This window comes from Eleutherodactylus coqui, chromosome 7 (assembly GCF_035609145.1).
Source record: "Eleutherodactylus coqui strain aEleCoq1 chromosome 7, aEleCoq1.hap1, whole genome shotgun sequence".
NCBI lineage: Eukaryota > Metazoa > Chordata > Amphibia > Anura > Eleutherodactylidae > Eleutherodactylus > Eleutherodactylus coqui.
In genome coordinates, this window is record NC_089843.1 from 161,339,387 (window position 1) to 161,363,441 (window position 24,055).

Here is a 24,055-nt window from a genome sequence, read left to right on the forward strand (position 1 = left end):
AAGGGGCTTGTTTTTTGCAGAACCAGTTTTATTTTTCAATTGTGCTATTTAATGTACCATGTAATGTACTGAAAAACTTTTTTAAAATTCTTTTGGTACATTCAGTCTGAGTGCCTAGGGCAGCACAAGCTGTACATTTAGCCCTGATTACAGTGAGTTTACTAACCATTTAGCTAGAATGTCACTAACTGCCTGATCGTCCTGGGAAAGCAGAGGGTTAGAAATGCAGATACTGCCTCCTTGCTGATTGGATCAGAGACAGTGCAATGTAGCACGGGAACGGCAAGGAAGTCAGGACAGTGAACTACTGGCAGAATGCTAGGCTTGCTACAAGCTCCCTCTCTGAAAATGGATTGCAAGTGGCAGAAAATACAGAAATAAGAAAGACCACCTAAAAATTACTATTATAGACATGAAACAGGGTGCAAACAGCAGTAAATGGTTAGAAAAATTGTTAAACTCAGGTACGCTTTAAACATGCTATTGTTATAGGATGCATAGGTCAGTCTTAGAAGCTTCTGACCTACTAGATTTGTCCTAGTTGAATGGAAGGGTTAACTGGAAACATCTAGGAGCAACAAGTTCTCAAACTTCCTCTGAAAGTGACATCAGCACAATAGTTGTGCATGTGAAGCTTCATGAAATGGATTTCCATGGTCAAACAACTGAACACACGGCTAAGACCACCATGCACAATGCCCGATATAAGCTGTGGTGGTGTAAAGCATGCCACTACTGGACTCTGAGGCAGTGGAAGCTTGGTGTCCGGAGCGATAAATCACGTTCAACTACCTGGCAGTCTGATGGATAAATCTGGTAATGGCAGAAGAAAATGCTACCGACTAGAATACAGTGCTGAATGAAAATGTGGCAAGGCTTGATAATGGCATACGGCAGTTTTTTAAGGTTTGGGCTAGAAGCTTATTTCCAGTGAATAGGAATGTTTATAGTACACCAAAGGGCAGCGTCCCTGCTGGCACGCGTCACCATCGGCCGCTCACCACATTAGTGAATGCCTACAGGGACCCTGGCTCCCCTGCCGGCCTTCACTCATCAGCACGCTGCCGCGCTGCTATCTGCTCTGATCCCGGCACACACTGTGAAGTCAGTGTGCAACCAGGATCCTTGTCCCCCGACGTCTCCTACTTGGTTCTGCGAGAGCAGGGGGAGGAGGCATCTGACAGCACACTGACGGCATCCGGCAGCACGCTTAGTGTGCACCAGCGATCAGGCAGAAGAGGAGCGGTGCTTCCACGAGAAGGAGGGGTAGGTATGTGGGTCTCAGGGAGGGGGGTATTATTACTGCTGGGGGACCACTAGGGGAGGGGGGGCATTATTACTGCTGGGGCACCGCTGGGGGGAGGGGCGCATTACTACTGCTGGGGGACGGCATTATTACTGCTGGGGGACCGCTGGGGGGGGGGGCATTATTACTGCTGGGGGGGGGGGGCATTATTACTGTTGGGGGACCACTGGGGGGGGCATTATTACTGCTGGGGGACCGCTGGGGGGGGGCATTATTACTGCTGAGGGACCGCTGGGGCGGGGGCATTATTACTGCTGGGGAACCGCCTGGGGGGGGGCATTATTACTGCTGGGGGGGTGTCACTATTATGACTGCTGGGTGGCCGCTGGGGGTTGTTACTATTATTACTGCTGGGGGGGGCGTCACTATTATTACTGCTGGGGGGCATCGCTATTATTACTGCTGGGGGGCCGCTGGGGGGGGGGTGTCACTATTATTACCGCTGGGGGCTGTCACTATTATTACTGCTGGGGGGCCGCTGGGGGTTGTCACTATTATTACTGCTGGGGGCCGCTGGGGGGGGTGTCACTATTATTACTGCTGGGGGGTGTCACTATTACTACTGCTGGGGGGGTGTCACTATTATTACTGCTGGGGGGGTGTCACTATAACTACTGCTGGGGGGGGGGGTTACTATACTGCTGGGGGGGGTCACTATTATTAGTGCTGGGGGGGTGTCACTATTACTACTGCTGGGGGGGTGTCACTATTACTACTGCTGGGGGGGTGGTCACTATTACTACTGCTGGGGGGGGTCACTATTACTACTGCTGGGGGGGGGGCACTATTACTACTGCTGGGGGGGTGTCACTATTACTACTGCTGGGGGGGTGTCACTATTACTACTGCTGGGGGGGTGTCACTATTACTACTGCTGGGGGGGTGTCACTATTACTACTGCTGGGGGGTGTCACTATTACTACTGCTGGGGGGGTGTCACTATTACTACTGCTGGGGGGGTGTCACTATTACTACTGCTGGGGGGGTGTCACTATTACTACTGCTGGAGGGGGGGTGTCACTATTACTACTGCTGGAGGGGGGTGTCACTATTACTACTGCTGGAGGGGGGTGTCACTATTACTACTGCTGGAGGGGGGTGTCACTATTATTACTGCTGGGGGGGTGTCACTATAACTACTGCTGGGGGGGTCACTATACTGCTGGGGGGGTGTCACTATTACTACTGCTGGGGGGGGGTGTCACTATTACTACTGCTGGGGGGGGGGGCACTATTATTACTGCTGACAAAGAATACAAAGGTGTTCTTAAGTGTCATGTATCTTTATTCCCGTCAAAGTTATTAACAATGTTTCTGCGACATCCAACACAACGACGACCCACTGCAGGCTATCAGGCTACGCTGCTACTGCTTCTTTGGTGTACATCTTGTCATGTATGTGGTCTTTGAACAACTGTTCGAGGGTGCATATTGCTGTACAAAGTGTGAGCATGTTGCACATTTGGAAGCCTGCATCTTAATGAGCAACTTGCAACACTGAGAGCCATTGACACTATGGAAAGGCATTTCCTGCTCACTGAGCAGACACTCGCTGTGGTAGATGTGGATGGTAGTTCGGTAGAGCAGGATAAGTAGGCAGCAAGCTGGGTGACAGATAGAAATGGTAGAGGGAAGAGAACCAGGGAGGCTAGTCCTGAACTGGCACAACCCAATAAGTTTGCAAAGTTGGCAGATAAGGGGGATGCCATTACAGGATTAGTACTACTGCAGCATAACATAGCCTCTGACTGCCAGGGGGATGTCTGCTCCAGTAAGAAGGGGAACAGGACCACAGGCAGGCTAGACAGGCCCTAGTGGTGGGAGGCTCAATTATAAGGAGAACAAACAGGGTAATCTGTCACAAAGACCGGGATTGTCGAACGGTGTGTTGCCTTCCTAGAGCTCGAGTTTGACACATCACAGAGCGGGTTCACAGATTACTGGGAGGGGCTGGAGAGGATCCAGTGGTCATGGTACACATTGGCACCAATAACAAAGTTAGAGGCAGATGGAAGGTCCTTAAAAACGATTTCAAGGAACTAGGATGTAATCTTAGGGCAAGGACCATCAAAGTAGTATTTTTTCAAATCGTACCTGTACCACGTGCCACAGCATAAAGACAGCAGGAGATTAGAGAGGTAGGCAAGTGGCTCCAGAGTTGGTGCAGGAAGGAGGGGTTGGGGTCCCTAGAGAACTGGGCTCACATTGTTGTTGGCTACAGCTTCAACTGTAGGGATGGGCTGCATCTCAATGGGGAGGGTGCAGCTGTGCTGGAGGAGAAGATGGCTAGGAGGTTGGCGGAGCATTAAAACTAGGGACTGGAGGGAGGGGAACCAGGGAGATAGAGGGGAAGACAGTGTGGACAGTGACCGGGGACTAAGTAATGAGTGTAGGGGTGGAGCAGTGGATGGGGTTAGTACAGTTAGAACTGATAGAACAGTTAATAGGGATACACATAATATAAAAAAAAATAACCAAAAACCTTCTAAACTGTACGGTGACTAATGTAGAAGTCTGACCAATAAGGTTGACAAACTGGAAGTAATAATGTCTGAGTAAAACTATGACATAGTGGGAATAACGGAGACCTGGTTGGATAAAAGCTATGACTGGATGGTTAACTTACAGGGTTACAGTCTGTTCAGAAAGGATTGTAAAAAAAAGGAAAGGGGAAGGGGTTTGTCTTTATGTAAAATCCTGTTTAAAGCCCACACTATGGGAAGAAATATGTGAGAAAGATGAACATGCGGAATTTCCATAGCTAAAACTACATAAAGGGAAACAAAAATAATATTTCTATAGACCACCAAATATAACAGAAGCTACTGAAAATCTGTCATAACTTGACGCACGGGGGTGGGGGAAGGTAGTATTACTGGCGCTGCCACCGACCGACCCAGCCAGCCACCATACCCACCCAGTGTAATTCTGCCTGTGCAGGGAGGGGAGGAGGGGAGCTGTGACTATTGTGGATGGTAGCTCCTGTGTTCTCTACATATAGGTGTCACCTCTCAGTGTAATCCTGCCTTTGCAGGGAGGGGAGCAGGTGAGCTGTCACTATTGTGAATGGTGGCTCCCGTGTTCTCTACATATGGGTGTCACCTCTCAGTGTAATCCTGCCTGTGCAGGGAGGAGAGGAGGTGAGCTGTGACTATTGTGACTGGTGGATCCTGTGTTACCTATATATAGGTGTCTCCTCTCAGTGTAATCCTGTCTGTGCAGGGGTGGGAGGAGGTGAGCTGTGACTATTGTGAACGGTGGATCCTGTGTTATCTATATATGTGTCTCATGTCAGTGTGATCCTGTCTGTGCAGGGAGGGGACGAGGTGTCAGTGTTACTTTAAGCGGGTATCCTTGTTTCACAGCAGGGTGGCTGCAGGAGATTACTCTCCCCGCTCTCCCCCACCCCTCTCCATTCACTTTACACAGTGGCCATTCAGTACTGAACGGCTGCTATTTACACTGAACTCTGTTGTATAGAGTGAATAGACAGTGTATAGTCTCTCTTGGCCCCGCCCCCTCTAAGAACACTGTACAGCAGGAGAACATGCCATACTGTAGAAAGAAAGAGGGGTGGAGGGGAGGCAGAGAGGGGGCGGGAGCTCAGTTCCTGCTCCTGGCTTATCCATCCTCCCCCCTCTGCAGATGAGGACGACGTATATCGGCTCGGTGTGAAAACCAAGCCGATATACGTTCGTGGGAATCCAGCCTTAGAAAGTGTGGGCAACAAAATGAAAAATAAAACAACGTGAAAAACCTCTGGTGTTGAAGGGGTTAACTTCTCTCTTTAGTCCAACACCTTTCTTTTTTCTTTTGAACATGCTGTCATATCCCCTCTACTAAAACAAAAAATAAAATCCCTTGACCCGTCCTCTGCTACTAACTACTGATCCATCTCTAATCCCGACTTTCGGAATGTTTGGTCTATTCTTGCCTTATCAGCTACCTCTCTGCAAAGGTTCTTCATATTGTACAGAGGCCGCACTTATAAAGGGGTCCTGCACACTAGCAAGAGCAATATTCACGGCCCTGTACCGCTATCGCAAACTTTCTAAAACCCCTGGATGCAAGGCAGTTTCATGTGAAAACAGCCTCGCATCACTGCGGGGGGTTCCCTTCATCTCATTGCTTTCAATGGGGCTGCAGCAGCTGCAGGGAATTCCTTCCTCCCCACCGGGAGTCCCCTCATCGTTGAATACCCTGCCATTGCTGTCACAGTGTTAAGGGAAGAGGGGACTCCCAGTGGACTCCCCACGGGGATGAAGGAATCCCCTGCCGCTGCAGGAGATCTCAATGTCGTTTGGGATTTTACGATTGGACGATCGGGTTCTGCATGCTTTTACACAGGATGATTATCGTTCAAAACCCCACGGGAGAGCGGGCTTTTGAACAACCAGAACAATCGTCCCGTGTAAAAGGGCCTATAGGCTTGGCTTTAAAGAGAGTAAGACAGTATGGAAAGTTTTACAATAATAGTTTATCCAGATTAAGTGATAATGGAGCATAGTGATAAATTATTGTCCTTCTTTTGTAAATTATTTATATTAACCCTTTCCAATCCACTGTCTGACCTCTGAAGACATTATGATGTAAGGCTGTACAGCTCTGATGTTGGAAGACGTCTGTCAGGGTTCTCTTAGGCCTCCTTCCCACGAACGGATTTCCGCCGCGTAATTCGCGGCGAAAATCCGCTGCGTTGCCCGCAGCTATTAGGTTCTATTGAACCTAATAGCACAATGCTCACGATGCGTAATTCCACCACGGAATTACGCACCGCGATTTCTCCCGTCCTCACCCGCAGCATGCTCTATTTTCTGCGGGTGAGGACGGGCTGTACGCACTGACGGCTTCCATTGCAGTCAATGGAAGCCGTCCGTTCACGCTATCTCCCGCTGTAACCAGCGGGAGATAGCGTGAAAAAACGCTTTCCCGCCCACCGCCGCGCGTCATATGATGCCATATGACGCGGCCGGCCGCGTCACGTGACACGGCCGGTGACGCGGCGGCGGTGGGCGGTGACGGGCGGTGACGCGGCGGCGGTGGGCGGGGAAGCGATTTCACGCTATCTCCCGCAGGTAAGTATAGGGGCTCTGGGGGGCGCCGTGACGGGCTTCACTGCGTAATATTACGCGGCGGACCCCGTCACGCTCGTGGGAAGGAGGCCTTACTGTATATTGCCAGCCTCTCTGCTGTCAGAGCCTAACCAAAATGTCACCCCATGCAGTACTAGCTTTAGCCAGCAGATAGCGCCATTGTATAACAGCAGAAAAAGAGTACACCCCCTAGGAAAACCAGGATACAAATTGGATTGGAAAGGGTTAAAAGAATAAAGGTTACAACTAACATCACATCACTATCTATATACAATGGATAAGATGGCAACTTACATCACATTGTTATCTATATACAACATATAATGATGGCAATTTACATCACATCGCTGAGAGGCAGACCACCGTATATCGGCTCGGTTTTCAAGCCCAGCCGATATATGGTGTTCCTCTCTGCAGGGGGGGTAAGGGGGGGGGGGAGGATGGAAGAGCCAGGAGCAGGAACTGAGCTTCCGCCCCCTCTCTGCCTCCTCTCCACCCACCTGCACTATTTTCATTGGGGAGAGGCGGGGCTAATTCTCGGAACTTAGCCCCGCCCCGGCTCCTTTCATTGCAAATAGTGCAGAGGGGTGGAGAGGAGGCAGAGAGGGGGCGGGAGCCCAGTTCCTGCTCCTGGCTCTTCCACCCCCCCCCCCTGCAGATCAGGACGACGGTTTTCACGCCAAGCTGATATACAGTGATCTGAATGCACCCTCAGTCCCATAGAAGAGAATGAGCGGTGATCAGGCATGCACACCGCCATTTATCTGGAGGACTCGGAGACCGCCATTCTCATGGTCCCAGTGGTCAGACCCCCCAATTCTCATATATTTATCCTGGCGAAAGCCGATTTAGGTGGGATAACCGCTCTACCATTTCTAACGGTGCGATAGACCGAGGACACGCGCATGCTCTATACACTGGTATTAGGGCTGTCACTTGGCCGGTAACCAACAGCTCGGACAGTAGTGAAGTTGTACGGCCGGTCTGTATTGTTTACCAGACATATTAACGGACGGTAAAAAATAATTGCTCCCTGTAAGCGCCAGCGGGCGTCCCTGTGAGCGCCTCCGGCCAGGCAGCGGCCGTCCCTGTGAGCGCCTCCGGCCAGGCAGCGGGCGTCCCTGTGAGCGCCTCCGGCCAGGCAGCGGGCGTCCCTGTGAGCGCCTCCGGCCAAACAGCGGCCGTCCCTGTGAGCGCCTCCGGCCAGGCAGCGGCCGTGGTGGTAAGTAGTTTACTGACTGAAGGAGGTCTGATCCTCCCTCACAGACTGCACTGTGTAATGTACCTACAGGAACACAGCTGCTGGGGATGGAAGCACGGTCTCTGCATAAAACAGCCACGATGACCAGACCTGCTGCAGTGGGGAAACGACTTGCTGCCATGGTTGTTGTTCCGGGGTGAGGAAGGAACGCTATTACTCCTGGGGCCCCTGAGAGGGGCACGCTATTACTCCTGGGGCCCCTGAGAGGGGCACGCTATTACTCCTGGGGCCCCTGAGAGGGGCACGCTATTACTACTGGGGCCCCTGAGAGGGACTCTATTCCTACTGGGGCCCCTAAGAGGGGCACGCTATTCCTACTGGGGCCCCTAAGAGGGGCACGCTATTCCTACTGGGGCCCCTAAGAGGGGCACGCTATTCCTACTGGGACCCGTAAGAGGGACGCTATTCCTACTGGGACCCGTGAGAGGGACGCTATTCCTACTGGGACCCGTGAGAGGGACGCTATTCCTACTGGGACCCGTGAGAGGGACGCTATTCCTACTGGGACCCGTGAGAGGGACGCTATTCCTACTGGGACCACTGAGAGGGACGCTATTCCTACTGGGACCACTGAGAGGGACGCTATTCCTACTGGGACCACTGAGAGGGACGCTTTTCCTACTGGGACCACTGAGAGGGACGCTTTTCCTACTGGGACCACTGAGAGGGACGCTTTTTCTACTGGGACCACTGAGAGGGACGCTTTTTCTACTGGGACCACTGAGAGGGACGCTATACCTACTGGGACCACTGAGAGGGACGCTATACCTACTGGGACCACTGAGAGGGACGCTATTCCTACTGGGACCACTGAGAGGGACGCTATTCCTACTGGGACCACTGAGAGGGACGCTATTCCTACTGGGACCACTGAGAGGGACGCTATTCCTACTGGGACCACTGAGAGGGACGCTATTCCTACTGGGACCACTGAGAGGGACGCTTTTCCTACTGGGACCACTGAGAGGGACGCTTTTCCTACTGGGACCACTGAGAGGGACGCTTTTTCTACTGGGACCACTGAGAGGGACGCTTTTCCTACTGGGACCACTGAGAGGGACGCTTTTCCTACTGGGACCACTGAGAGGGACGCTTTTCCTACTGGGACCACTGAGAGGGACGCTTTTCCTACTGGGACCACTGGGAGGGACGCTGTTCCTACTGGGACCACTGGGAGGGACGCTGTTCCTACTGGGACCACTGGGAGGGACGCTGTTCCTACTGGGACCACTGGGAGGGACGCTGTTCCTACTGGGACCACTGGGAGGGACGCTGTTCCTACTGGGACCACTGGGAGGGACGCTATTCCTACTGGGACCACTGGGAGGGACGCTATTCCTACTGGGACCACTGGGAGGGACGCTATTCCTACTGGGACCACTGGGAGGGACGCTATTCCTACTGGGACCACTGGGAGGGACGCTATTCCTACTGGGACCACTGGGAGGGACGCTATTCCTACTGGGACCACTGGGAGGGACGCTATTCCTACTGGGACCACTGGGAGGGACGCTATTCCTACTGGGACCACTGGGAGGGACGCTATTCCTACTGGGACCACTGGGAGGGTCGCTATTCCTACTGGGAACACTGGGAGGGTCGCTGTTCCTACTGGGAACACTGGGAGGGTCGCTGTTCCTACTGGGGCCACTGGGAGGGACGCTGTTCCTACTGGGACCACTGGGAGGGACGCTGTTCCTACTGGGACCACTGGGAGGGACGCTGTTCCTACTGGGACCACTGGGAGGGACGCTGTTCCTACTGGGACCACTGGGAGGGACGCTGTTCCTACTGGGAACACTGAGAGGGTCGCTGTTCCTACTGGGAACACTGAGAGGGTCGCTGTTCCTACTGGGAACACTGAGAGGGTCGCTGTTCCTACTGGGAACACTGAGAGGGTCGCTGTTCCTACTGGGGACACTGGGAGGGACGCTGTTCCTACTGGGACCACTGGGAGGGACGCTGTTCCTACTGGGACCACTGGGAGGGACGCTGTTCCTACTGGGACCACTGGGAGGGACGCTGTTCCTACTGGGACCACTGGGAGGGACGCTGTTCCTACTGGGACCACTGGGAGGGACGCTGTTCCTACTGGGACCACTGGGAGGGACGCTGTTCCTACTGGGACCACTGGGAGGGACGCTGTTCCTACTGGGACCACTGGGAGGGACGCTGTTCCTACTGGGACCACTGGGAGGGACGCTGTTCCTACTGGGACCACTGGGAGGGACGCTGTTCCTACTGGGACCACTGGGAGGGACGCTGTTCCTACTGGGACCACTGGGAGGGACGCTGTTCCTACTGGGACCACTGGGAGGGACGCTGTTCCTACTGGGACCACTGGGAGGGACGCTGTTCCTACTGGGACCACTGGGAGGGACGCTGTTCCTACTGGGACCACTGGGAGGGACGCTGTTCCTACTGGGACCACTGGGAGGGACGCTGTTCCTACTGGGACCACTGGGAGGGACGCTGTTCCTACTGGGACCACTGGGAGGGACGCTGTTCCTACTGGGACCACTGGGAGGGACGCTGTTCCTACTGGGACCACTGGGAGGGACGCTGTTCCTACTGGGACCACTGGGAGGGACGCTGTTCCTACTGGGACCACTGGGAGGGACGCTGTTCCTACTGGGACCACTGGGAGGGACGCTGTTCCTACTGGGACCACTGGGAGGGACGCTGTTCCTACTGGGACCACTGGGAGGGACGCTGTTCCTACTGGGACCACTGGGAGGGACGCTGTTCCTACTGGGACCACTGGGAGGGACGCTGTTCCTACTGGGACCACTGGGAGGGACGCTGTTCCTACTGGGACCACTGGGAGGGACGCTGTTCCTACTGGGACCACTGGGAGGGACGCTGTTCCTACTGGGACCACTGGGAGGGACGCTGTTCCTACTGGGACCACTGGGAGGGACGCTGTTCCTACTGGGACCACTGGGAGGGACGCTGTTCCTACTGGGACCACTGGGAGGGACGCTGTTCCTACTGGGACCACTGGGAGGGACGCTGTTCCTACTGGGACCACTGGGAGGGACGCTGTTCCTACTGGGACCACTGGGAGGGACGCTATTCCTACTGGGACCACTGGGAGGGACGCTATTCCTACTGGGACCACTGGGAGGGACGCTATTCCTACTGGGACCACTGGGAGGGACGCTATTCCTACTGGGACCACTGGGAGGGACGCTATTCCTACTGGGACCACTGAGAGGGTCGCTATTCCTACTGGGACCACTGGGAGGGACGCTATTCCTACTGGGACCACTGGGAGGGACGCTATTCCTACTGGGACAACTGGGAGGGACGCTGTTCCTACTGGGACCACTGGGAGGGACGCTGTTCCTACTGGGAGGGTCGCTATTCCTACTGGGACCACTGGGAGGGTCGCTATTCCTACTGGGACCACTGGGAGGGTCGCTATTCCTACTGGGAACACTGAGAGGGTCGCTATTCCTACTGGGGCCACTGGGAGGGACGGTATTCCTACTGGGACAACTGAGAGGGTCGCTATTCCTACTGGAACCACTGGGAGAGACGCTATTCCTACTGGGGCCACTGGAATAACAGATGTAAAATGATACGTTTTGCTAAGCGGCTCCCTTTGCGCATGCCCTCTTTTACATTGGCAGCTATTCTTTGGTGGCAGATGCTGACAAGGTATACTGCAGTCAGTGTGTGAGGAGACATATATAACACAAGGAGCTGTCCTCTACCTGTGCTGGCAGCTGCAGCCTCCACTACAGTCTATGCAGGTGATACTTCTGTACACACATCCATGTGCAGAGATACTTCCGGCCCGGCTGTGCAACCGCCAAATCAGTTCTCCCATCTAGCGTTCAGATGTGAAGCGCTACCACCCAGGGGGCCGGAACTGTTCTCCCCGCCGGATACAGGCGGAACGTTTAGCTCGGGTTCGCGGGTCCGGGGGAGGACGGACCGTGGATTCCTAGAGCCGGAAGTGACGGAGCCGGGCAGCCAGGTACAGAGCGCTGTATACAGTGTGGGGGGCCTCCCGGCACAGGGAGTATATAGTAGTACATGGCCCCCTCCACGTCTTGTATATCCTCCCAGCCAGCCCGTGGCGGCCCCGGCCACAGCGAGAAAAGGAGGGGTTCCCACTTAGTGATGAGGCTAGTTTTAACATTAACCCCTTAGTGACCAACACAATTTTTTTCCGTTATCACATTCCAGGGGCCGTACGAAGGCTTGTTTTTAGCAAGAGAAATTATGATTTTTTAAATGGCATTTTTTGGGGTGTATATAATTTATTTTTAAACGAAAAATTTTTTAGAGCGATTTGGGTCCAAAAAAAATTGTAATTTGTTTTTTGGATTTCATTTTTACAGCGTTCAGCGTGCGAGATAAGTACTATGATAAGACTATTTTCCGGTCAGCACAATTGTTTAGCGATGCCAAGTTTATACAGTTTTTTTTTTTTTCTTTCTTTTTTTTAAAATTTTGTTCACAAAAATAGGTCATTAATAGATGATCGTCGAGGTTCGGTAATCGCGATCCTCACCGATCGGCTGATGTCGCTGCAGACCATGCAGGAAGCAGATCGTGGTGCAGGCGCAACTCCTATTGAATTCAATGGAAGCTTTGGCTGCAGTACCAACCTGGGCCACTACAGTGGTGTCAGCACTATCTGCTTCCTGCGCTGTCTGTAGTGACAGCGGGCCTGGGAATTGGCTGATCAGCAGGGTCATCTATTGATGACCTGTTCTGAGGACGTATCATCGATATAAAAGTCCCAGACAACCCTTCTAAATATGCGCGACGGTATGTTCACATGTAGCGTAAGTGCTGCCGAATTTCCCCACAGAAAATGCCCAGCGCTTACAATGCAGGCCGTGCGAGTGAGACTGTAACAAGTCCCCTCTACACGGTGTGCGGGTATCAGGATGGACGGCGCTGTGGATCCGCAGGATGCCAATTGTTTGCCATGCAAAAAGGGGGACTCCGCCACAAAATCAACACCGTTTGGTGCAGAGAATCTTCAGCAGATTCCTGGCGCATTGATATATGTTAACCTCTTAAGGACCAGGCTGTTTTGTACCTTAAGGACCAGTCACTTTTTATGGATTTTACCCATTTGGCGGTTTAACTGCCCTATCTTTTTTTTCACCTTCAGCTACCAAAATTATTTTTGCAGCTTTTTTTTTTTTAATCTGATTGGTAACGGGCTCATTGTTTTATTTCGGACATTGTGATAAATAATATGTACGGTTTCGGATTACAGGGCGCATACGGCGACAGTTTTTGGCTTTGGGTCATTTTCTTCTGTATGTATATATTTTTATTTTATCCTGTAGTTTTTTTTTTGTTTTTGTTTTTGTTTTTGTTTTAAACTAGTTTTTGTAACTTTTCTTTAACATCCATGTCATCCTATAAGACCTCTGGGGGTCATTCCCATTGTCTTCCTTTTTATATTTGAGACTTTCCCACTATAGCTGAGGCATCTATTGGACCCTCAGTTACAGGGGGACCATCCCCTGTAGTGACATTACGGTAGTATACTGATCAGGGTCTTCTAGGACCCTGCAGCTCTGCTGTGTCATGCAAGCGCCAGGTCGCATAGTGGAAGAAACACTTCAACTTTCACTTCTTAGTACATAGCGCTCATTGAGTGCTGTGTACTCGGGAAAGGAGAGGACAGAAGTGGTTAAAAACTGCTTCTCCCTTCTCCTTCGGGTTCTCAGCTGTGACTAACAGCCGAGGACCTGAACTCTTTCTGCTTGATTGTCGGAACAGAGGCTTTAATCCCGCGCCGCGCATCTGCTATGGTCCTTTAGGGGGTTAAGCAGGCCCTTATCCCTGTGTCAAGGCCGTGTAGGATCTCCTGAGCTGCTGAAGAGTGACGTTTCTCTGTTATATTGTATTAACAGTATTGAAGAAGGGTAAGTGGTGGCGCTGTGACCACCTCTGCTCATCTAGTGGCGCATTAACAAAAGGCGAACACAAGGGTTGTGTTCACACAGAGGTGATTTGCTGCAGATCTTGGGCATGAATTTGCACTGTGCGGTGATATTGGAAGAGAAGGTGCCATGTGGGTGAAGGAGAGTGAATAATCCGACAAGTCACCTACTAACAACCTGCCAGCCATTACTTGTAGACTTTATGTATTCTCTGAAATCTGCTGAGCTACCAAAAAGTTTTTCGGCCTGCAGATGTGATCTATTTGTACTTTTTCTTTCTCCTTTTAGGGGTCTAAACATGGCGGCTGAGTTGGATCCACTTTTTTTGAAGGCGCTCCGTTTACTTCACTCGAAAAGTAAAGATTCCGCAGAGAAACTGAAGGCTTTGCTGGATGAGTCTCTGTGCAAGAGCATCGATTCCTCGTATCGGCCGCCACAAAAGGTTTGATCCAAGTATAAGATCCCCATTTCATTAAAGGGAATTATTTGAGGCACGTTATCTTGATATAATCCCCCTCCTCTACAAGCTGTTAGAGAAGTCACCCAGCAGCTGCCGTAATGCTGGCGGGGGCTGATACAGTAGGCCATATACTGCAGCCAGTAACTGACTGCTTACCTGTAACTTTCTAGCGCAGAGGGTACATTGCAGGAGGGGAGAAGTGTGGGGGGATGCTGCTGTGACTACTGGGGAAGGGACGTGGTGGGCTACCGTGAATATTGGTAAAGGGTAGGATGTGACTAGATGCTGGGCTGGCTGTGAGTACAGCGGAAGTGGGAGAAGCTTATGCCGCTACTGACTACAGGGAGAGTGAGGGGAACACATTGTTTACGTCTTTGTGTTTTTTGTTTTTTTTGTGGGGGGTGGTTGAGGGAGTTCTATTCTAATGTAAGGGTCAAAGCTTCAAGTTACATCTCGAACTTTATGAATATTAGGAAAACGCAAAGTTGCCTATTGTAAGCAAGAAAGGCATTTAGGCTAGCTGAAAAGAACCATATAGCACTGGGACCTAGTAGCTGGAAGCGTAGGGAAGGGCAAAAGACTAAAGGCCCATTTACACGGGAGGATGATTGTGCAAAATTCTTTCAAACGAATGAAAGCGCGCCATAATCGTTACGTCTAAATGCAAAGCCATCCTGCACTTTTTGTTTACTTTTCGATTATTACCAGCATAAAAATCATTGCTGATTCGCTCACTTCTTGCTGCGTGTAAAACCTTCCCACTTAACACTACAAAGTGCATTAATATGGCCATACAGAAGTGTATACCCCCACTTGCTGCCGCGGGACAACCCCTTTAACTAGAATAAGGATGCGTTCACACATGGCAGACTTGCTGCAGATTTTTTTCGACAGCGGAAAATCCACAGCAAATCCGCCACATGTGACCCTACGGTTAACATTTGTTCCTTTGTTTAAGGAGATCGAGCAGTCTAAAGTGACAATATCTAAACCTAAATCGGATATTAAAGCTAGCAGCAGCTCTTCTGTGGGCAGCATCCTGAAACCACTGGCCACGGAGAAGGTGAAGAAGGAGGCAGAGAAGAGGCCAGCGGATAAGGTAGATCTAATGTGGTTCTTAATACGTTTGTCTTATATTAGTTGCTCCTGGATTAGTCTTGGTGAGATTATAATGTTCTGGTTTGATGGTCACTTGGTGTTTGATATGACAGATGAAGGTGGATGTTTGTGACCCTATTGATTTGCCAAAGAAACCTCGCTTGGAGAAATCGGAAGCCCGCTCCTCTCCGGTCACCGTACCGAGTAGTAAGGACATCCCTATACCTGATCTCTCCAGCTTTGATGAAACCAGTGCTGATGACTTTGCCATGGAGATGGGTCTAGCCTGCGTTGTTTGTCGGTAAGTGACTGAAATCTAATGTTACATTCCATGTCAATTGAATGTTTCTCAAACACATCGCTGTTAATGCACACGGCCATATTTGCACTGCGGGATCTGCAGCTCCAGATCCCGCAGCAAATACAGCCCATAGGACATGCATTGAAAAATGCATTTCCATGCCCACGAGCGGAAATCAACTGCGATATTCCGCTCGCAGGGTGGAAATCGCAGCATGTCCTATTTCAGTACAAGCCTCGCTGGCGTCTTCATCGCTGATGCGCCGGCTCTGCACTGCGCATGTATAGCTGTGTGCCAGCCGGCACATCCACAGCGCAGAGAGAAGACGTCAGACAGGTAAGCCGGAGGTCACTGCAGGGGCACAGGGTCGCATCCCGATGTAAGAATCTCGCCTTCGGAATCTGACCCGGCCGTCTGCATTCGGCCATATTCATGAACATGATGTTTACAAGATATATCACAAAATAGCAGATTATCATTGAAAGGTAATTTCTTTGGACATTTTGTATTTTTTTTTAATAATTCCAGACAGATGACCATTTTCTCTGGAAATCAGCTGGTAGAATGCCAGGAGTGCCATAACCTCTACCATCAGGACTGTCATAAACCTCAAGTGACAGATAAGGATGTGAATGATCCCCGCCTGGTCTGGTACTGTGCACGCTGCACACGGCAGATGAAGAGAATGGTAAGATCCTTCACGATGGGAATCTGATGCTAAAGTAATCATTTGGCCTATAAAGCTGTTACGCTGGTCAAAGACGGGATAGAATCGTTCTGCTATCTGTTGGGTTCAGTCCAATTGTAAAAGTCTTTTTAGCACTTATTTGCTGAGGCACTGCAGTGTACCGACACATGGAAGGCTGGGTTCACAGCTGCGTCAGAGGTTTTCTTTGGAGCCACTGTCAAAGATCTCCTCATTTTTCTATTTTCGAAGGACCCCATGAAAGAAACTCTGTAGACCCCATTACACGCAATGGGGTCCATCAGGCGCATTGGTGCCCATCATGTGATGGATGGGGCTGACTGTCCTTTTTGGTTTGATGAAACAGAAAACTGGAAAGGTTTAGTGGAAATGTGAACCTAGCATAATCTACTCTTCATGAGGAATATTTGGGATAGTAAGTTTGGATTTATTCGTGATTTAATAAAACAACTATTGTAAGCACTTGTTACCAAATCTAACCGTAGGGCAGTATGAAATGGTGATTTCTGCCCGCATATTCCTTTATTAGTTTGCTATTCCATCGAAAGGCAGAATTATTTGATTAAACTCCTAATCCAGCTGTAAAGGGGTTACCACTCCCTCTTTCTGGTCTAGTGCTAATATTTCCCGACTACTGTCCAAATTGTTAAACGATTCAATTCTGTCTGCCTGCAGCCGCCACTAGTGGGAGTGGACTGAAGTTGTATTGGTTAGTGACATTAATGGGAGCTGTATAAATCCGTCTTCGGTAGGTCTTTCTTAACGGTGGATTCAAGAAGTCAGAATTTTTTATGGGGTGTGAAGTATAGAAAAAGCTCTGATCCCATACCGATAAATCATTACACTAGCACAGAGCATTCAACCTATTTAGATAGAGAGACGATATGCACACTTAAGAGAACCCTTATCTATCAAAATATTGTCAGATTTCCAATATTTTATACCTTCTGATGAATTACAAAGCATGATGGATTTCATATGGTAGTAATTGAGATTTAAAGTGCTGCTCCAATAACTCTGAATGGCAATTCTTCCACCTGAAAACCAGAAGTGACGTCAGGACCAGTGATGAGCGAGCATACTCGCTAAGGGCAATTGCTCGAGCCAGCATTGCCCTTAGCGAGTACCTGCCCGCTCGAGAGAAAAAGTTCGGCTGCCGGCGGCGGGGGAGAGCGGGGAGGAACGGAGGGGAGATCTCTCCCTTCCCCCCACCCCCCCCCCCCGCTCCCCCTGTTCACTGCCGTAACTCACCTGTCATCCGCGTCGGCAACCGAACCTTTTCTCTCGAGCGGGCAGGTACTCACTAAGGACAATGCTCGCTCGAGCAATTGTCCTTAGCGAGTATGCTCACTCATCTCTAGTCAGGACGCATCGCAGCGGAGGCACTGCTGATCAGCAGCTGTATTGCTGCAAGGAACAAGACTTAATTTCAGATTACGCTTTAAAGAGAGCAAGGAAGGTTTAACAATAAGTATTTATTTAGATCAAATGATATCAAGCATAGTGGTGACTAATTGTCCTACGTTTGTAAACTTTTAGATCAATATACAAAGAATAATATCTATATAAGGCTGAATTCAGACTGCCTGGTCGGATTCCGATTGTGAGATTTCTCGCAGCGGGATGCGACCCTGCGCTCCTGCAGTGACCTCCCACTTACCTGTTCAGCGTCTCCTCTCTCTGCACTGTGGATGTGCCGGCGACATGGCCGTGCAAGCCTCTGCGATTCGCTCTAAAAGTGATATCTATATGCAAAGCATGAAGGTTACAGATGTCCCTTCACAAAGTAAAAAGAGAGCAAGTTACATTACATCATTAGCTACACGTTATTACCTACAAGGTTACAGATCACATATTGCCATCACCAAACGTTTCCCTCACTTCTAAGGGTTCAATAGACCACATCCTCATTCTGCCAACGGGCGGATTATCGCTGCAGCATTCGCAGTCAGACACCCGCTGCGAATTCTGTAGCAATGTCCGTCCATATCCTTGCTGTGTTAAATGATTCACCCCTTCCCACAAGCGGAAATCAACAGCGATTTTTTTTCCGCTCACGGCTGAGAATCGCAGCATGTTCTAATCTATGCAGAAAATCGCGCGGACAGCTTCCATCGCGGGAATCTGCGTCACAGCCCAGGACTTGTACGTCGATCGCCGGAAAAGACACTCGCCGCGGATCCAGACAGGTGAGTATAGAGTTTCTGGGGGGCACCAGGTCTGATTCCGCTGCGATATTTCACAGGCAGAATCCGACCCGGCCATGGGCATGAGGCCTAAAGCCCCATTTAGAAGAGACGAATGTCTTGCAAACGATGCCCAACACTCGTCCCCGCACATACCCACTCCCGTGCACCTACACGAAAGCTAATTTCGTTAGCCCACATCAGGGCGGCATGATGAGATTTCTCTCTCCCCCCGCCCTTCTCCATTGACCTAACACAGCGGCCGTTCAATACTAAACGATGAGCGATCAGCTCATCGTCCATCGTTTATGCAGCATAAATAATGGGCACTGAGTTTGATCGTCCAGTGTAAATAGCAGCCGTTCAGTACTGAGTTAAGTCAATGGAGAGGGTTGGGGGAGCGTGAGGAGACAAATCCCCTACAGCTGCCCCGCCCCCTGCTGGCCGCTCTGTGATCGTGCCAGCACTACTAGCTCTCGTGTGACAGCACGGGAGCGAGGACATGCAGGGATGACATGTTTGCCCGACACTCGTCCTGCCTAAATGGACCCTAATACTGAAAGCTTCCAAGCCTTCGCATCCTGCTGACTGGAGAAGATATGACCCTTTTATGCCCATACAAATGACCATATGTCAGCATTCCAAAGTCTTCAAAGTGGAGTTCAATCATATATGGTATGCATTTTACAGCACCTATAGCTGCATAGTGCTCTGTAAGCCATGAATGTTGACTCGGCTTTTGTATGCAGACTTAAGTATACCTCTTCCTAGAGATAAACATTACTTTCCACCCAAGATAAGATATCTCAAAAGTCCATAATGTTGACTTCACATTTGTGTCCAAGTAAATCGAGTCTGCACAACAGAAGAGGGGACATCTCTTCCAATATGCATGTAACCGGTTTAGCCACCTACTCGGTATATTCCAATCAAAGATTCCACATTGTAATTAAATGGCTCATTAAAATCTAAATAATTTTACATTCAGTATTTCCCTTACAGTAGCTTAGACAGTCGTCAGATGCTGACCTCTCTACTACAGTATGTAGGGGCCTTTTAGGTGAGGCTCCGACGTCTGATGGTTACTTAGCAGAAAGTGAAGCCACCCATCGAACCTTTGCATGGAGAACTTCTGAGTTCACCTTCTCTACGTCTTTATTTGGGCCAGTATAGCTTAATAACCTGGGAAATAACTTTTTTCCAAAGAGGGGAACTCTTCAGTGCAAGTTTTCATGCACATATCTGTGACACACTATTTTTAAGCTTTTGTTTGCAACTCATGATTTGATTTATTATTCTCTTTTTTTTTCTTCATTTAGGCACAGAAAAACCAAAAGCCCTCCCAGAAACCTTCCCCCTCAGTTGCTTCTGCTACATTGCTGGTCGTAAAGGACACATCAACCATCAAACCTGAGATGAAGCCCAAGGCAGATTCCGCAAATACATTCTTAGCTTTCAAAAGGACAGAAGTGAAGGTATTTTTGTATTTTACCTGTCTCAGTCCTCTTTGCCATACCTGCTGCGGCATGGAGGGGCCACAGTGCTGCCGCCCCTTCAAAGCTTTTCTTATCATGACTCTACCCCACCATTCAGAAACTGATGACATATCCTAGCAATATACCATCACTTTCTCTAATGGGGAAAACCATTTAAAATATCTGCAACTCGTTTTTAGTAGTTGAACCACATAAAAAAGAACAGGAAATCTGCTTGTTAAACCCCAGCAGATTTCTTGCAATCCTACCGCAAACAGCAGCATGGACTAACCTCTGGAAACTGCATTCTGGTGATTTAACCTGTCCTGCTTCCCCGGGCTCTGCGTGTCACGACTATTGCTTGTGTGTGTGATCTACACTAAAAGAAGAAGTGGTAGTAAAAAAAAAAAACATGATTGTGTTGAGTTCACCAGATGGGGCATATGGGTGTCATACAGAAGAATGCCTAATTGGTGTGCAGCTGAGAAAAGCCCTCCAATCTTTGATATGCCTGTGTATGTATATTGGTCATGCTATTTTTACAGGTAAAACATGTTAAAAATCGTGTTCCACAATTAAAAAAACCACATGGGCAAGAACCACATTAAAAAAACAGTAAGGCCGGGCTCACACGACCATATGCATAAAATGCTGTTTTACGGCTGTGTGAGCCGGTGTTTCATTGCGTATGGCAGCGATCATTTATTTTTTTTACTGCACATGACCTCATATCTCGTGCATGCTGTCATGTGCAGTCTCCTTGGTTTCGTGTTTTTTTGTTTTTTTTTATGTTATGTTACGTTGCTTAGCGACAGTGCGTATACGCAGTAAATGAGAACATGCTGGGTTGTTTATTACGCACGTATTCTACACAATGTATACACGCAAATGACAATGGATCAATGAAAATCAATGTACGTAGTTTCATTGGCTCCTTTTTATCGTGTATTATGAGCGTTTACACGTCATGTGTGACTAAATCACGCTCACGTGAGCCCGCCCTAATTGTTCACACAGCACACTACGGCTACATGTGAACTGAGCCTAAAGTGGGTCTAACATGCAAGTAGGTAATTCATTAACTGAAACATCATTGTGGCATCTACAAAGTTGAGGGGGTTTTAAACGTAACATTCATTTTTTGGAAAAATTCAACTTTTTTTGTATCAATTCTGGCATGTTTGCCACTTTTTATTTTTGGGGGGGGGGGAGAAAAACCGCTGCGGCCAAATGTGAACTGTAAGTCAACAGAGTGCAAACAGTACGCTTTGTATTATGCAGTTTTTCCTCATCATCAACTTTTTTTTTTTTTTTGCTTTCCCCAAAACGCAGCAGATGTAGTGTTTCTCTCAGGCATTTCCCTAAGGCCTCATGTCCACGGGGAAAATCAGGTCCGCTACGGATTCTCCATGGAGAATCCGTAGCGGGTCCCTTCAGCCGTCATGTCCGCGGGGCAGGAAATAAGAATAAACTTACCTGCTGCGGGCAGTGCAGGTCTTCCTTCCTTCGCGGCCTGATCTTCTGTCTTCGGCCCGGCGGACGTGCTCGGCACGCCGGCTGCGTGCCACACGCATGCGCCAGGCACATCCGCCGGGCCAAGAAAGAAGTTTCCGGCCGCGAAGGAAGGAAGACCTGCATCGCCCGGAGCAGGTGAGTTTAATTCAGGCGCGGGTCTCCTGCGGATCCGGACGGCTTCCATAGGCCTCAATAGAAGCCTGCGGGAGCAGTCCCCGTGGGAGACCCGCAACTAAATGGAGCATGTCAAGATTTTTTCGTGCCCGCGGGACTGGCGCCTGCAGGAAAAAATGACATCCGCAGGTATTTAACTACCTGCGGGTGTCTAATGCATCCCTATGGGGTGCGGATCCGCGTGCAGGAAAAACGCTGCGGATTTAAATTGTTAATTTGCCCGTGGACATGAGGCCTTAGACTGCTCTATGGGGGGGGGGGGGGGGGGAAACAAATGTCGGCATAGGGAAAAAACACTTGTAAGACGGGGGAAAAGTCAGTTAAATTGATGACTTTTTCCACATCTGCCTTAAAAAACTAATGGAAGCCTTACACTGCTGGGCCCACTATTGCAGCTTCAAGTTGGTTTGCAGGTTGCAGACTCCCTTTATAAAGATGGAGCTTCTTCTCCTCCCGCGCTGCAGTATTTCTAGCTCCACTTCCAAGAATGAGGATTAGTTGAGGCTACAGTACATGCGGCTCGAGGTGTGGTTGGTGCACAGACTGCATCTTCTTTCCAGCTCCCAACTAATAATCCCGTTGCCTGCACCAGTTGTGAAAGGATCAGCGTGCCATCTGGCAGACTATATATTGTTTGGACAAGACAACAATGGAGAAAGGTAGATTTTGTGCGCTGAGTAAACCGTCTCTTTATTTTCTTTGTCAATATTATTCTGCGTCACCCAGACTGCTGGCTTATCTAAATCATAGTTGGACACGTGTTTGTTGCTAAGAGGATAGAAGTGGATTTGGATGTGTGTACATGTGCATGTATCTATAAATACAGAATTTATCTGTATTTGCATCTATTGCTGGTTCTAAAATGTTTGTTTTTATATATCACATATTTTGTGTCTTTTACGTTTGCCTTGTTACTCTAGTGACCGCTATTAAATGGTTTGTGTTTTACGTCTGTACATTTCCACTCCACCTGCTACAGTTATTGAAAAAATGCATAAAATACTCCTCTAAAATCTTAATTTATATGTTTTTATTATTGGACTTTCACTAATTAATTTCTTATTTTCATCAAAGGCATCAGCTGGGACCTCTGGGAATTCCTCCAACTCTGGAACATCATTGTCTGCTGCGAGTGGTCTTACAGGATGGGCAGCATTCGGGGCCAAAACTGCTTCTGCAGCAATTGCATCCTCCAAATTAAGTAACACTACACAAGTTTCTGGTGGGAAGCCTCCCACTCTATCTGTAGGTCAGAAGCCTATTGGTTCAAGTACTTTGGCACCCATAAAAACAGGATCTGCGTCTAAGCCGGGATCTGGGAGCAGCAGTACCAATTCTGTTCCATTAAAACCCTTGCCACCTCTAATATTGGGAAAGACCGGCCTCAGCCGTACCATGAGCAGTGAAAACGTCAGCAAAACGGGCCTTCCGAGTCCAAGCGTGAGTTCTTCTGGAGGTACTATCAGCAGTCAGATAAGCAGCGGTAATGGAGGAGGCAGCTCTGCCGGGAGCAGTGGAAGCTCCAGTAGCAAAGCTCCAGTAGATCCCAGCTCTCAGCAGTCCGGAGCCAAAGGTCCTACATCTCAAGAATCCCAGTTAAATGCTATGAAACGACTCCAAATGGTGAAAAAGAAAGCTGCTCAGAAAAAACTAAAGAAATGACCATTTGATTGAATAAAAATAAACTCCACAACTTTTTACTGTAGTAGTTTTAGCTGTTTAGGTAATGTGTCGTTGTTTACCTGCAGAACTTGAATATAGTAAAATTATATATTATCTATTTGGCTGTTATTTTGCATTCACAGTAGTAAATATGTACAACACTCTGCCAGTTTTATAAATATCTTCAAAAAAGGATTTTCAGACTTCTCAAAAATTGCGGTTTATCTCAGTGCTGTGCTCCCCCGCTGGGTTTGGTTTACTTATGCTGTGTTTAGACGTAACGATTAGTTCACACAAGCGAAAGCGAACGATTACACTATGCTACACAATTTTTGTAGCAGATAGGCGGCTTAGGGCTAATTCCGCCGCATTGCCCCACAGCTATTAGGTTCTATTGAACCTAATAGCGCAATGCTCATGGTGCGGAATTCCGCTTCGTGAAATCACACGTCCTCATCGGAGGTAAGTATGGGGTCTCTAGGGGGGAGGGGGCGCCGTGATGGGCTCCGCTGCAGAATTCCGCTGGTGGAGCCCGTCATGGCCGTGGGCACTAAGTCATATAGTAACTTTAGCACACTGAATAAAATATGATATCCATTTTTTTTCTGCCATGTAAGGTTTTCCAGTTATGGTAAATAATGTAATCCAATTGCTGTTGTATTGTATTTTTTGGAAATCTGCCTATACAAGTAATCCAGTCGGCTCGCCATTAACTTTGCTTAGTAAAAAAGAATAACAGAAGAAATTGCGCAACTATTTCACAATCACTGTTACACACTGCGTGCTGACTGAACACTATAAGGGTAGGTTTATGTAACACATAGGGTATGTTCCCACGTGGCGTAAACACTGCAGATCATCCACCAGGAAGTTGTAAGTAATGAACTGTTTTTACAG

At 49.2% G+C, this 24,055-nt stretch overlaps 2 protein-coding genes across 6 annotated transcripts in view; one reads left to right on the forward strand and one right to left on the reverse strand.

The window, feature by feature from the left end:
* Positions 1-11,571, reverse strand: part of GSTCD (glutathione S-transferase C-terminal domain containing) — a 137,200-nt gene extending 125,629 nt beyond the window's left edge. For 2 of the 3 annotated variants that reach the window (XM_066573911.1, XM_066573908.1), the window contains exon 1: positions 11,380-11,569. The gene's annotated coding sequence lies outside the window, so the exon portion shown is untranslated. Of the gene's footprint in view, positions 1-11,379 lie in introns of all 3 variants that reach the window. The other variant, XM_066573910.1, reaches the window with a different exon arrangement.
* On the forward strand, positions 1,237-23,322 carry INTS12 (integrator complex subunit 12). Of its 3 annotated transcripts, none has more exons than XM_066573913.1 (7): positions 1,237-1,266; positions 13,870-14,023; positions 15,000-15,140; positions 15,253-15,440; positions 15,969-16,128; positions 19,652-19,807; positions 22,571-23,322. In XM_066573913.1, exons 2-7 carry the CDS (start codon positions 13,880-13,882, stop codon positions 23,156-23,158), a joined length of 1,377 nt encoding a protein of 458 aa, XP_066430010.1. In that variant the 5' UTR covers positions 1,237-1,266; positions 13,870-13,879; the 3' UTR covers positions 23,159-23,322. The 3 variants fall into 3 exon arrangements, with proteins under 3 accessions (XP_066430010.1, XP_066430009.1, XP_066430011.1); XM_066573912.1 differs by lacking the exon at positions 1,237-1,266 and adding an exon at positions 11,568-11,645; XM_066573914.1 differs by lacking the exon at positions 1,237-1,266 and adding an exon at positions 11,568-11,645 and having other exon boundaries at positions 15,003-15,140.
* Positions 23,323-24,055: the final 733 nt, after the last annotated feature.

Bases quoted from the DNA above. Each gene is read 5' to 3' on its own strand.
- INTS12 (XM_066573913.1), top strand. From the start codon at position 13,880: ATGGCGGCTGAGTTGGATCCACTTTTTTTGAAGGCGCTCCGTTTACTT. The intron at 14,024-14,999 runs GTTTGATCCAAG...CCTTTGTTTAAG, and splicing joins CGTATCGGCCGCCACAAAAG to GAGATCGAGCAGTCTAAAGT. The intron at 16,129-19,651 runs GTAAGATCCTTC...TTCTTCATTTAG, and splicing joins CACGGCAGATGAAGAGAATG to GCACAGAAAAACCAAAAGCC.